The sequence below is a fragment of the Marmota marmota genome, unplaced genomic scaffold (assembly GCF_001458135.2).
Source record: "Marmota marmota marmota unplaced genomic scaffold, marMar, whole genome shotgun sequence".
Classification (NCBI taxonomy): domain Eukaryota; kingdom Metazoa; phylum Chordata; class Mammalia; order Rodentia; family Sciuridae; genus Marmota; species Marmota marmota.
Genome location: NW_026000168.1, coordinates 14,091,179 through 14,105,542, shown reverse-complemented (window position 1 = coordinate 14,105,542; position 14,364 = coordinate 14,091,179). Strand labels below are relative to the sequence as shown.

General features: G+C 36.3%; 1 protein-coding gene across 5 annotated transcripts in view; it reads right to left on the bottom strand.

The window, feature by feature from the left end:
- Nucleotides 1–13,068, bottom strand: part of Thumpd3 (THUMP domain containing 3) — a 26,905-nt gene extending 13,837 nt beyond the window's left edge. The window contains exons 1-4 of one of the 5 annotated variants that reach the window (XM_015494959.2): nucleotides 12,970–13,068; nucleotides 11,032–11,320; nucleotides 9,668–9,745; nucleotides 765–1,238 (exon numbers count right to left, since the gene is read on the bottom strand). In XM_015494959.2, coding sequence (XP_015350445.1) covers nucleotides 765–1,238; nucleotides 9,668–9,745; nucleotides 11,032–11,286 — 807 coding nt within the window. In that variant the 5' untranslated portion in view covers nucleotides 11,287–11,320; nucleotides 12,970–13,068. Of the gene's footprint in view, nucleotides 1–764; nucleotides 1,239–9,667; nucleotides 9,746–11,031; nucleotides 11,321–12,386; nucleotides 12,721–12,743; nucleotides 12,917–12,952 lie in introns of those variants that run through there. The other 4 variants (XM_015494962.2, XM_015494961.2, XM_015494958.2 and 1 more) reach the window with 4 other exon arrangements.
- Nucleotides 13,069–14,364: the final 1,296 nt, after the last annotated feature.

Genomic DNA, 14,364 nt, shown 5'->3' with positions numbered 1-14,364 from the left:
AAAAAAAAAAAAAAAAAAAAAAAAAAAAAAAAAAAACAAAGGCAGTAAGTGACTTGCCCCAGATTCAAATGTCCCAAAAGTAACAGAAATGACATCTTGGTAAAAATGTAAGCTGTTAGGGGCCTTTTAATTTGTCAGAGATTTTAAAAGCTCTAGTTCCTATTGCCCACATAAGAATTACCCACTGGGTAATTACAAAGAGACTAAGCATGCTAAAAAGAGGTATCAGGGTAGGGGAACCTAGCAGAATTTAAGAAAGGAGAGCTGGCTCTAGGATGAATGTTATTAGCCCTGATGTTCTGATCTGAGGTTGAGGTTTATTTTATTTATTTTTTTCTTTTTTTAAATACCAAAACTCTACAACCAGACACACAAAAACAAATTCTTAAAATTCTAGTTGATTTTTACAATCTGATAATCCACATGATGGAGGAAAAGCATTAGATCAGAAATTGGAAAACTTGAGTCTTGATAACTTCTTGCATCTAATGAACAATTAACATATACCAGGGTATTGCACCAAATACTTTAAATGTATTATCTTGTTTAACCTTCAGTGCAACCTTAAAGGTGTATTGGCTTTATATGAAACAAGCTCAATCTCGTCCAATTTTATATAATTGTAGAGTCAAAATCTGGATCTAGATCTATGGTTCTCCACAGCACATGCTGTTTGTAACCACATCCTCCCTGCCTAATTGCCCCTGATACTAGGCTTGTCTACAAATCTACAAAAATCTTCTTGAATCAGAGCCAGCACCTACCTCCACGTCAAAGTTGGTCATATCAGCCTTCCACTTAAAATAATCTTGAACAGCACCCCCAAAATCTCTTGCAGCCTCATTTGAGGTAAAGCAATGTTTCTCTCCTGCCCTGTTGCATGTGACTCTAAACTTTAGTGTTTGAAGCTCAGTTTCTTCTTTTGAGCCTTCATCGATCTCATCTTTGCAAGATGCCAAGTCATCACCTACTAATGTTGATACCTCCTCTTTGATGGCTGGATTTTCATAATAGTCTAAGATGTGTGAATCTAAATCATTGTTGGTGAATTCTTTAACATCTTTCTCATCTAATTTGTCTCCTTGTCCATTATCAATCTTCCCTTTACTGGAATTTTGATTTATCTTCTTGCGCTTTGTTTTTTTTTTCTTGAAACTGGTGTTAATTTTCCATACTTTTAAAGGATCTGACCATGGGAGTTTTCCAGCCAAGTCTTCAAAATCCTTTAAAACTTCTTCCTATAAACGACAAAAATGAAACCCATTCATTTCTCTCAGTAAATAAAATAATAACTTCAATTAAGCAAATTCAAATCTCAATGACAAGGAAACATACATATTAAGCCACTGAAGAGTAGCCTAAGACAAAATGCTAGATCAGAAGCAGGATTTTAAGATTAAAATTTTCTTTCTTTTTTTTAATTTTAAAATTTTCTTTAAAATACTTTTTTTATTTGTCAATGGATCTTTATTTTATTTACTTATTTATATGTGGTGCTGAAAATTGAACCCAGTGCCTCACACATGCCAGGCAAGTACTCTACTACTGAGCCACAATCCTGTGGCTAAAATTTAAGCAGTAAGAAACTATTAAAATTTAAGCTGTGAGAAATTATCTCTGAAGAGTAGAGGTAGGTAGATGAAGGGCAGGGGAGGGATGACACTTATCTTCTTCTTCCTTTTGGAATTTTTGAATTTTAGGTTGTATTATGTATTTACTTTAAAAAACAAAAATTTTTTAAAGGAAAAAAAAACTTATGTGGTTAAAAAATGTTCTAATTTTTAAATAGAGTCAACTTTTTAAACAGTCTAGCAATACCCCTTTCTTATTTAAAGCCCTTCAACAGCTTTCCACTGAAAGAAAATCTAAATTTGTCACAAAGCCCAACTTACTCTGACTTCTGTCTATTTCTCTTACAACATTTCAGGTCTAACTCTCTCTCCCTACCTCTGCTTGGAAGATATTTGCTTTGCATGGTCTCTTTGCATTGTAGGCCCCTTTCTCATTACTTAAACTTAAAAGGCACATCCTGAGAGGCCTGCTCTATTTAAAGAAGTCCTTACAAGTCATTCTCTTACTGTTTTATTTTCTTGCAGTGCTGAGCACTGTAAAGATTACTAGGATTATGTACTGTTCACCATTAAGGCTCCTCCCAGAATGTAAGTACATGGTGGAAAGAACTTTATCTACCTTGACCTCTGCTATAAGTCACACACCTAGAACAGTTCTGGTGGTCAATAAACAGCTGTTAAATTATATGTGATTAAAAGTTAAAATGGGAAGTATAGAATAATGGTGTTCAATAGGGCAGCCACTAGTCATATGTAGCTACTGAAATTTAAATGATTTAAAGTTAACAGAAAATTAAACAGTTCTTTCATTACTTTAGCCACATTATACACACTAACATCTAGTAGTTAGGATGTTGGACACAAACATATAGAACATTTCCATCAGAAAGTTCTATTACACAGCACAGATATTAATAGTATATGAGGTTTTTGTTGTTGTTGTTGTTGTTTTACGTGAGATGGAACCCAGGGACGCTTAACCACTGAAACAAATCCCCAACTCTTTTTAATTTTTATTTTGAAATAGTGTCTTGCTAAGTCTCCTAAGGCTTCACTAAATTGCTAAGGCTGGCCTTGAATTTGTGATCCACCTATCTCAGCCTCTCCAGTCACTGAGATCACAGGCGTGTGCCACTGCATCTCGTACAGTATATGTTACAAAGATCAAAGTAGAAAAAAATCATTGACCAACGGAACTGTGATTTGGCAAAACTTGAAACCTGCTGACACAGTATTAAACTGCAGGCTTAGCAAAGTCAATTCTACTTACAAATAACTTTCTTTTTCTTTTTTTTAAAAATATTTTTAGTTATAAATGGGACACAATACCTTTCTTTGTTTATTTTTTATGTGGTGCTGAGGATTAAACCGGGCGCCTCATACGTGCTATGCAAGAACACTACCACTGAGCCACAGTCCCAGCCCCAAATAACTTTCTTATTATAAAGGGCCTCTAGAGGACTGGTTGGTTTAACATGGTGTCATAGAATCTTCAGTAACTTTAGAAACTGTTTTAAAAGAAAAAGCAAATATAACTCATCTTTTTTTAATATTTTTTTTTAGGTGTAGATGGACACAACACAATGCCTTTATTTTTATGCAGTGCTGAGGATCAAACCCAGGTCCCACCCGTGCTAAGTGGTGTTCTACCACTGAGTCACAATCCCAGGCCCTATAACTCTTATCTTAATTGAATCAGTGCAGTATTTATAACCTTGAACTAAATAAAACACAAGGATTTTTAAGGGCAGTAAAGGTGAAACAGAATGTACAGGAAGACATGGAGAGTGAGGAGGTCTACAGATCTCAGACAAAGGGTAAAGCACAGTCTACAAAGCAGGTAGCAAACAAATTTTGTTTAAATAACAGGAAAGAAGGACATGTACTTGTAGAGGGAGCTTTTCTGAACTCCGTTTGTACCAAGCAATAGCAGGAGAGAAAAATGTTAGCTGAACAAAGATCTCACAGACATGCTATATTTGCTGGAATAAGTCTGTTGATAAGGTAGAGCCAGGGAGATCCTGCACATACCAAACTCTACAGTTTGTAAAATGGCACAAAATTAGCACATAACCTATGTATATCCTATTGTACACTTTAAATCATGTGTAGCTTACTTGTAATACCTAATAAAATATAAATGGTAGGTAAATAGTTGTTATCAGTAAAGAACCCAACATTTTTCAAATATTTTCAACCTATAGTTGGTTGAATCAAACTGGATATACAGAGGGCAATTGTGCTGTGCTTTATGAATAACCCTGCTGATCCTTTGAGGTTAAGGAGAAATAAGGTTTAAAAGCTTATTCAATGGAATGGAAATTATACCTCAATAAAACCATACTCTTTTTTTTTTTTTTTAAAGGAAGAGGAAGAAGAAGAAAGAAAATAACTCATTTACCCATAATTATGTGTCTGACAAGAAAGATTTCCCTCTGGCCTGGAACACCTACATGGCTTCTCCCACCACAAGAACATTTTACACATAGCAGATCCAAGGGGAACTCCCTCACTAAAAGATGAGCAATTATCAAAACCTGTCAGCACAGGACTTATATGAAAGTAATAAAAGGAAAAAAGAGGAAACATGAACAGGAAACAAACAGCAGTCAAAAAGCAGTAATGCCAGAGAGCAGATAAAACTGATCAAACACAATGACATTACAATTATAATGCACAAATAAAAAATGTGAAAAAAAAAAACCAATGACATCAGAAACATGAAATGAGGAAATACCTTTGTAAATATGAACTCAAAACAGAGATATAAAAGCAGAAAGAAAACGTGGAGGGCCACAGAAGAAAATGGAACTCAAAGAAAATACTTAAAAGTGGAATAGAAAAAATAAAACTATCACAGACCATACTGACAGTAACACATGTAAGATACCACTGAATGGGGCTGGGGTTGTGGCTCAGTGGTAGAGTGCTCGCCTGGCACGGGCAAGGCCCTGGGTTCGATCCTCAGCACCACATAAAAATAAATAAATTAATTAACGATATTGTATCCAACTACAACTAAAAAATAAATACTTAAGAAACAGAAAAGATACCACTGAAAACACAGTAAAGAGTGTGGAGGAAAGCAAAGCAAATAAAATGACAATGAGCAAAAAAGTTAAAAAGAATTAGATAGAAAATGATAAATATAAAATAGAGTCAAAAGAGATCCCACATATGTATAACTGGTTTCCCTAAAAAAGGGATTTAAAATTATAAAACAAAAAATTTTCAATTAATCAAGAAAACTTTCCAGAAATACAAATGGATTAATATATACTGATAAGGAACTGTCAACAATGAAACACACTCCAATAACTTATTAGGCTTTGAAGCTACCAAAAAAAAAAAAAAAAAAAAAAAAAATCTGGTCTTCAAGGAGCAAAGATACTGTATACTATGCTTCTATTTGTGTAAATAAGTAAATGAGGGCTGGGGATATAGCTCAGTCCATAGAGTGCTTGCTTTGCATGCACAAGGACCTGGGTTCAGCACCACACACACACAAAAAGCAAATTAAACACATATTCATAAAACAACACAAGAAATTGGTAACAGTGTTTTTTAAATTAAAAAAAAAAATTTTTTTTGGTACTGGGGATTGAGCCCAGGAGCACTTAACCACTGAGCCACACCCCCAGCCCTTTTTTGTATTTTATTTTAAGACAGGGTCTCACTGAGTTGCTTAGCACCTCACTAAATTGCTGAGGTTGACTTTGAACTCAAGATCCTCCTGCCTCAGCCTCTCAAGCTATTGGGATTAAAGGTGTGCACCACCGTGCCCAGCTGTTAACAGTTTTTCCTGAATGATCCACTGAAACACTTAATGCTAGAAGAGAATGAGCATAATACTTTTTTTTTTTAATGTTTATTTTCTAAGTTTTTAGGTGGACACAATATCTTTATTTTACATTTATGTGGTGCTGAGGATCAAACCCAGTGACTCATGCATGCTAGGCAAGCACTCTACCACTGAGCCACAACCCCACCCCTAACCATAATATTTTTAAGGAAAAAAATTCCAAATTTTATAACCAAACTATTAACCAAATATAAAGGTCAAAGACAAACATTTCTGACTTCATGCATGCATTCAAAAGATAAAAAAGAAAAATATAACTAGGGTAGGAATGCACCTCTAATCTATTTAACTACAGTACTAAAAACAACCCAAAAAACAACTGTGGGGTTTATAACTGTAAAACAGAAAGTAAACATTATAAATTGGCATGTGGTTGGAAGGGTTTTTGTGAAAGAAGATGAGAAATAATTTAAGCATGCTACTCTCCTCATCTCTAAGGTTAAAGAACAGAAGTTAGACTTGATAAATAAAATATATTTAAAGGCATAAAGATCAATAATACTAAGAAAAATAATAAAGTTGAAAGGTAAAGGGAAGAGAAAAATAATCAATTTCAACTTTGCTCTTAGTAGGGAATCAAAAAAAAAAAAAACACATGAAAATTAGTAGATTAAGTACAAAATATCAAGTTGAAGTTATAAAAGTAATGGCCTGAACCAGACAGGAATATTCCAAACTATTAGAAAACACACGCACGGTAGAAACAAAACAAAAATAAGTTGCTCAAGAAAGGAATCAAAATAAAGAACCTGAGTACATTAAAAAAAAAAAAAAAAGGGGAGAGGGGATAGTAGAGGATAGGAAAGACAGCAGAATACAACAGACAATAGAATGGCAGTATGTAAAAAACGTGGATGTGTAACCGATGTGATTCTGCAATCTGTATACGGGGGAAAAATGGGAGTTCATAACCCACTTGAATCAAATGTATGAAATATGATATGTCAAGAGCTATGTAATGTTTTGAACAACTAATAAAAAAAAAGTGCATAAAGAGATTTTTTAAAAATAGAAAGCAAAATGTATAATGTAAATGTGACAAAACCACGGCCAAACAGTATTATGCTATGCTTCCATTTCAGTAAATAAGTAAATGAAATATATATATTCATAAAATATCTCTAGAGGAATACCCAAGAAATTGGTAATAGCAGTTGCCTACTGTGAGGAAACTTCATGGCATGGGGATAAAGGGACAAAGACTTTCCACTGATATTCTTTCAGTCTTTATACAAGTGCATTCTAAGTACATGTATTAACTAGTTGTTAAAAACTCATATAAGGCTGGACGCAGTGGTGCATGCTTATAATCCCAGTGACTCAGGAGGCTTAGGCAAGAGGATCATGAGTTCAAAGCCAGCCCCAGCAAAAGCCAGGCACTAAGCAACTTAGCAAGACCTTGTTTCTAAATAAAATACAAAATAGGGCTGGGGATGAGGCTCCGTGGTCAAGCACCCCTAAGTTCAATCCCTGGTTGGCACTCCCCCGCAAAAAACAACTCATATAAATCATAGACTTGCTCCTCTCAAAAAAAAAAAAAAAAAGAGAGAGGGAGGGGCTGAGGTTGTAGCTTAGTGTGTGAAGCCCTGGGTTTGTTCCTTAGCACTGCATAAAAATATACAAAATACAGATATTGTGTCCATCTACAACGAAAAAATATTTTTTTAAAAAGGGAGGAACTAATAAATTCATGATATCTGAATAATTAGAGAACTCATGATTAAACTAACAGGCTTTTTTTATAAGACAAGGGAAAGTATAATGACACACACACCTGTAATCCCAGCTACTTGGGAGGATGAGATAGGAGGTTCAAAAATTGGAAGCCAACCTAAGCAATTCATTAAGACACAGTCTGAAAATAAAATGAAAACAGCTAGGGATACAGTTCAGAGGTAGAGTGCTCACCTAGCATGTGTGAGGCCCAGTGTTTTGTCCCCAATACTGCAAAGTCTATGAAAAAAATAAGCTCAACTGTCAACAGCATGAAAGCTAGAAGCACATGTTTAAAAATGAGGTTTTACCCAGGTATGTTGTGACTGAAGTTCACAAAATGAAGGGCTTGATAATATTTCATGATCAGACACAGAAGTTTCTTTTGCATACCTCCGAAAATCTGCCTTTATCCTTACTGCTGTTCCTTGGAGACTTCTACCAGGAACCTTTTCTGCAGTTACTTACAAGGCAACTCTGAAAAGCTAACTCATGTAGAATATTCCATAATTATCAAATTCACCTCCACTTAGAGATCCAAATTTCCCAGAGCAATACCAATTTTAGGATGCAAAAATGCAGGAATTTAAGGACTTCTTTAAATTATTATTTAATAATGCCCTAGTTAAGTTATGTGGAAACATAGATTTTCAAAAATGCCTATTATAAGTTGGGGATTTAGCTCAGTGGAAGAATGCTTGTCTAGCACGCATAAGGCCTTCGGTTCAATACCCAGTTACTGCACTAAAAAAAAAAAAAAAAAAAGCCAAAAAACAAAAACCACCTGTTAACATGTATGTATAGTATTGACTATCAAAATTTCAAAATACTTAGCAGCAAAAATTGTCTATAGATTGTCTGTTATCCATTAGTTTCATAGGTATGATTCAATTCGCAATGACTATCCAAAGTCTGAAGGTTACTAGGGTTAAATGTACATTCGTAGTTAATAAACTTTTAATCTGTTTTTCAGTGCGAATTCTTTAAGGTCTAGTTTTATTTTTTTTCTAGACTATGTGTTCATATCAGTGTGACTGGTTTTTAAGCAGCATATCCCAGTTGGGTTTCTTTTTTTTTGGTAGGGGGTGAAGTGGGGGTACCAGGGATTGAAATTAGGGGCACTCGACCACTGAGCCACATCTCCAGCCCTATTTTGTATTTTATTTAGAGACAAGGTCTCACCAAGTTGCTTAGCGCCTGGCTTTTGCTGAGGTTGGCTTTGGAACTTGTGATCCTCCTGCCTCAGCCTCTTGAGCTGCTGGGAGCCACCATGCCCGACCCTCCCAGTTGGGTTTTGTTGTTGTTAGTTTTGTGTAGTACTAAGGATTGATCATAGGGTGCTTTACTACTAAGCTGCATCACCAGACTTTGTTATTTTTTATTTTGAGACAGTTGTTGAGACACTAAGTTGTCTAGGCTAGTCTCAAACTTGTGATCTTGCTGCCTTAGCCTCTCTAGTGGCTGAGATTACAGGTGTACAGCACAGTACCTGACTCACAGCTGTTTTAAGAAAGAATAATTCTAAGACATGGAATAACATTGATTAAAAAAAAGTATTTAAGCATCTGACTCTAGAAACCTGACCAAAAATGAATGTGGAAAAAATCTAAAGCTGTACTGCAATCTATTTTCAACCTTCAGCTTAAGCAGCAGCTGAATATTTAGGACTCAGATGCTAAATACATGTTGAAGACAAGGCTGTTGTCTTAACAACTGAAGGAGTGTTTAAATATTACTTTGATTTTATTTTAAGAAATGAAGTTAGAGGAAAAAAAACAGGGAAAAAACAGAATAGTGAGGAAGTGTTATTTGTAGATGGCACAAAAGTTCTCACTGTGGAACCAATTTTATTTTGGAAATGAGTGTGTGTATGTGTTAGCAAAGCTCATTTAAAGTTTACATCTTGGGTAAGTCAAATAACTTTTCTATTTTCTTCAAATAATTTTTCAATACTATTTTTTTTTTTTTTTTTTTTTNTAAGCCACCTGGGTTGGGAAACAATTTTTTTTTTTTTTTTTTTTTTGTACCAGGGGATTGAACTCAGGATCACTTGATCACTGAGCGACATCCCCAGTCCTATTTTATATTTTATTTAGAGAAAGGGTCTCACTGAGTTGCTTACTTCTTGGCTGTTGCTGAGGCTAGCTTTGAACTCAAGATCCTCCTGCCTCAGCCTCCCGAGCTGCTGGGATTACAGGCCTATGCCATGTGTACCACCACACCCAGCCTCAATACTGATTTTTAAAAGCAAACTTTGAGATGGACTGTCAGTAAATCTCTGAATTCTTACTATAAAAGAAAGTCTGACTGTTTATTATAAAAGTAGGGGTGGGAGTAGAGATCAATGATACAGCATGTGCTTAGCATGTGAAATGACCTGGATTCAATTATCAGTACTAGAAAAATAAAATAAAAACAAAGAGCAATAGTAATATTAAACGACAGACAGACTGTGAAAAAGTAGAAATAATGTCTTTTAGGAAGATGGAAAAAATCAGTTATCATGTTTAGGATAGCTTACCTTTGTATTTTTGAACTGGTAATCTGGAAATTCCTGAACAACCACAAATAAATTATCAACTGATCTCAGACAATGAACCTGGGGAGAAAAAAACTGTTAGAAACTAATTTCTGAAAAAGCTTTTGAGTAACACAAGCTATCAACAATTAAATATTTAAAAAATTAGTACAATGGTTTTAAAGCACTTGATATCTACATATAATTTTTTAAAATATTTTTTTACTTGTAAATGGACACAATACCTTTATTTTATTTGTTTATTTTTATATGGTGCGGGGGATCGAACCCAGTGCCTCATGTATGCTAGGTAAGTGCTCCACCACTGAGTCATAATCCCATCCTGATATCTATATTTTTTATTTAAAAAATGCCCTATCTTTTAGTCTTCCATCTGTTCAGTTACCTACCAGTTTCTGCTTTTCCTTGGAGAAAAAGAAGGACAGATCAAACGATAGAAGCTTGAATTGTTATGTGGGCAACATGAATTTTGGGGAAAAAGGAAAAATGAAGAAAATCAAGTGAAGCTTTATCATCTTTCCCTCACGGCTCTCTATGGTGATACCATGTACTATAGTCACTAAGAGCATGGATTTAAGCTCCAGCTCAGCAATGACCAGTTGAATGTGGGTCAGGTACTCAGTCTTTGTAAGCTTAATCATGAAGTCAACTACAGTACCTATCTTCATGAAGCTGTTGAGGGTATTAACTAAAATTTAGATGTAAAAATTCTTGATTGCCAATTCATCCCACAAATATTTCCAGGGTGCCTACTATATACCAGGCACTTAGTGCTTGGGATATACTGGCAAAAAAAAAAAAAAAAAAAAACCCAGACAACAATCCATGCCCTCATGTTGCTTGTGTAGTAATGAAATGTATCATGGCTTTTGTTATAGTAGGTGAGTAATTTGCTGACTTTCACTTCAGTGTAGTGATTCTTAATTACTTTTGAGCAAAAACATCTTTGACACAGGTTGAAGGAAAACCTCTGCTTTTATGCTTTATCACCAAATTATAAACCTCAACTAGATGCAGAGATAAATAAAAAAAGTATAGCCACTATTCAGAATTTCTTCCGAAGTTCCATAGGATTCTTTTCAGTGAATTCAACCATCTCAAACTGCTGCTATCACTTCTAAAATATAGCAAACTGAAATCTATTTATGAAATGAATTTTATAAATATACAGAATACAATAAAAACGTAGTGAGACTTTTACAAATCAGTACCAAACAGAAAATGCAGTGATATTTTGAAATCACCTAATCTAGGAAAGTGCAAAGAAGAGCAGGGGTCTATAAACTAGTAAATAAGCACAAAATGATCAATTTAGAAAACTATTTTATATACTGCTTCATTCAAACCTGAGCCAGACTTTCCACTGGAATGTCAAAGTATATCTTGCCCCGGTCTTTGCTGATTTTGCACGGTGACCTCAATTTCTCTCTCACTTCATCTGCAGCTGTTTGTTCAAAGCCAGTAGGAACAGTGGCTCCAATAGTGACATGGAGATTCTTGGACTCACTTCTGATGCTACTTTCTGTCACTGGTACAGATCTCTGGTTGTCATGAAGGTTCACATCCAGGAGCTGGTTAGTAGCTTCTTGAATGTCAGACATGTCAGCAATGACTCCAAGGTCACTAATACAATCCCTTTAAAAGCAGTACAGAAAAAGAAATAAAGCCCAAACATAAATCACCTCATATTTCAATTATAATTAAAAACATCTGTTTTGGGGGCAGGAACAAGGCAACATAACCAATACAGCCATATTCAGTCAATGCATAGATTAAGTATTCACCAAAGTTAAAACAGTAGAATATATAATGGCATAATGTGCAGATTGTAAAACATGCTATCATTATTAAATAAGCAATACAGGAACCATGGAAGAAAAGGAGACAGATAAGTATTTCACAGCATTCAATGTTTAGTCTGGGGTTATCTATGATGATTAAAGTCATCTCATAACTATAATAGTTAAAAAAGAAATAGAGGCTGCTACAGCACATCAAAATATATTTTTACATCTTGTCCTTTGTTTTATTCATTTATGTATTGGTACTGGAGGACTGAACCTAGAGGTGCTTAACCACTGAGACACATCCCCAACCTTTTTTTTTTTTTTAATATTTTTTAAGTTGTAGATGGACACAGTTTCTTTTTTATTTTCATATAGTGTTGAGGATTAAACCCAGTGCCTCGCGCATGCAAGGCAAGTGCTCTACCCTTGAGCTACACCTCAGCCCATCCCCAATCCTTCTTATTTTTTATTTTGAGACAGGGTCTCACTAAGTTGCTTGGGACCTCACTAAATTGCTGAGACTGACCCCGAACTTGAAATCCTCCTGCCTCAGCCTTCTGAGTTGTTGGGATTACAGGCATGCACCACCACACTTGGCTCAACCTTGTCCTTTTAGCTAGCAATTAAGAACACAGGGCTTTGGAGTTTCTGATAGACATGGTTTGAATTCTTGCCTCTTCCATTCATAGGCAGAATGACCTAAAGCAAGTTAATTGTCCCAAGCTCATGAGAATTAAATAAATCTCTCTCCTAAGTTGTTGGGAGATTTAAGTGAGAGTAGCAGTTTAAGGTCAATGATTAAAACTTGTTAATGAGTTACCTATCGTCCTCCCTCTTGTGAAGTACACGGTGACCCATGAATTTAAAAGAATAACTGAACACTTACTAGTAACATTAAATATTTGAAAGCCTACCACATGCCTGACTCTGGGATCCACGGATAGACAGCAGATCTCTGAAATATCTGAAAAAGTAAACCAAATTTGCTGTACTTGAGCATGTGTGTATACTAAGAGGGCGAGGGAGAAGTTAAGATAAGGGATCGATATCTCTCATCAGATTTTCAAAGGGTTTATGACTCAAAACAACTTAAGCTGTCAAGAGTATCTAGGCTTTGTGCTGTGCCAAGGATAAGCGATAGTGCTGAACGCTAGCAAGTCAGTTCCTGCTCTTAAAGAACTATTACTGTGAATAGGATCTGCATCTTCTACATAAAAGACAGTTGAAACCAGCGAGAAGACGTGTCCTGTCAAAGGTCAGAGCGCGCTAACCAGTGGCGCAGACTGGAGCAGAACCCGTCTCTCTACTCCCACCCTTTGGGCCCACGGACGCGAGTCCCGCGGAAGGGTGAAGGCCAGGCAGAAGCAGTAAGATGGGATCTGCCGAGACACAGGACTGAAGTCCGACCCCCGCTAAGACGAGAGCTGGTTCTCCCTCCCTCCCAAGGATGCAGAGCCACTTCCACCCGCCGCCCGGTTACCGGCCGCTTGTACAGACCCTTCCGGCTCCGTCACCCCGCGGACCCTGCGCTCAGGTCACGCCGCCGGAAGTCGCCTCACCTCCTCCGGAAACGGAAGTCGGGCCGCGGGTCAAGGCGGTTTCGCTAGGGGCGGGCGCCAGGACAAGGTCGTGGAGAACGGGCTTGCGTAGAAAACTCTATGCGACTGAGGACGAGATATTCCGCAAATTATGTGGGAAGAGCTAAGGGCCTTGTCGCTTGTCAGAGCAGTAGGTAGCGTTTGTGGAGTTCTTCGTTGTGCTAACGCTGCATTATAGTTTCACATGAGCCATCTCTTCAGTTTCAACCACTGTGAAGTGTGTGGGCCGCTCCCGTTTTAAAACCAGAGAAACTGAGTCTCAAAGGAGTTAAATATCTTTCTTCCTTCAAAAATGCCACTCGCAACAATTTAGAGTTGGAGATAGGACTTGAACCCAGAGAGTGTGACTCTAGAATTCTTGCTCTTAATCTCTTAGCAAGTGTTGCTTAAACTAGTTCCTGATTTCTGTATTGCCTTAACTGTTTTTACAGTGAAGGTGTTGTTTAACATTTTTTAAAAAGTTAGCTCGTTTTCTTTTTTAAGAATTTAACCTTTATTTTTTTTTAATTTTTAAAAATTTGTTTTAGTTTAGATGAACACAATACATTCATTTATTTATTTATCTTTATGTGGCGCTGAGGATTGAACCCAGTGCCTCACCCATGCTACCATGCTAGTGGTAGTGCCTCTACCACTGAGCTACAACTCCCTCCCAAAAGTTAGCTTATTTTCAAAGGAAATTTTCACTCCACAACAACAAAACCCAATTAAAAACTGGACAAGGACATGAATTAGATGTTTTTCAAAGATACACAAATGGCCAATAAGTGTATGAAGAAATGCTCAACGTTGCTAGTTATTAGGGAGATACAAATAAACAATGCAATACCGGTTGGAAGGCTAAAACTGAAAAACAAAAATTGGACAACCCAACTTCTAGTGAGGATATGGAGCAATGGAGGAACACATAGATTGCTGGTGGGAATGCAAAATGTTTTAACCACACTAGGAGTCAGTTAAGACTTTTGACAAAAAATTTAAACTTGGTGCAGTAATACAAGCCTGTTATTCCCAGTGACTAGGAAGGCTGAGCCAGGAGAATGCAAGTTCAAGGTCAATCTCAACAACTTAGCAAGACTCAACAACTTAGTGAAACCCTGTCTCAAACTAAAAAATAGAAAAGAATTGGGGGTGTAATTTGGTGGCAAAGCACAAGAGGACTAGAAACAGATGTTCAAGCAAAAACTTGCATACAAATAGACCCATTAGCTTTATGCATGCAGCCAAAAAGTGGAAACAGTGAATATATACATGAGCTGATGAATGGACAAATGTTGTACACTCACATAGTTAA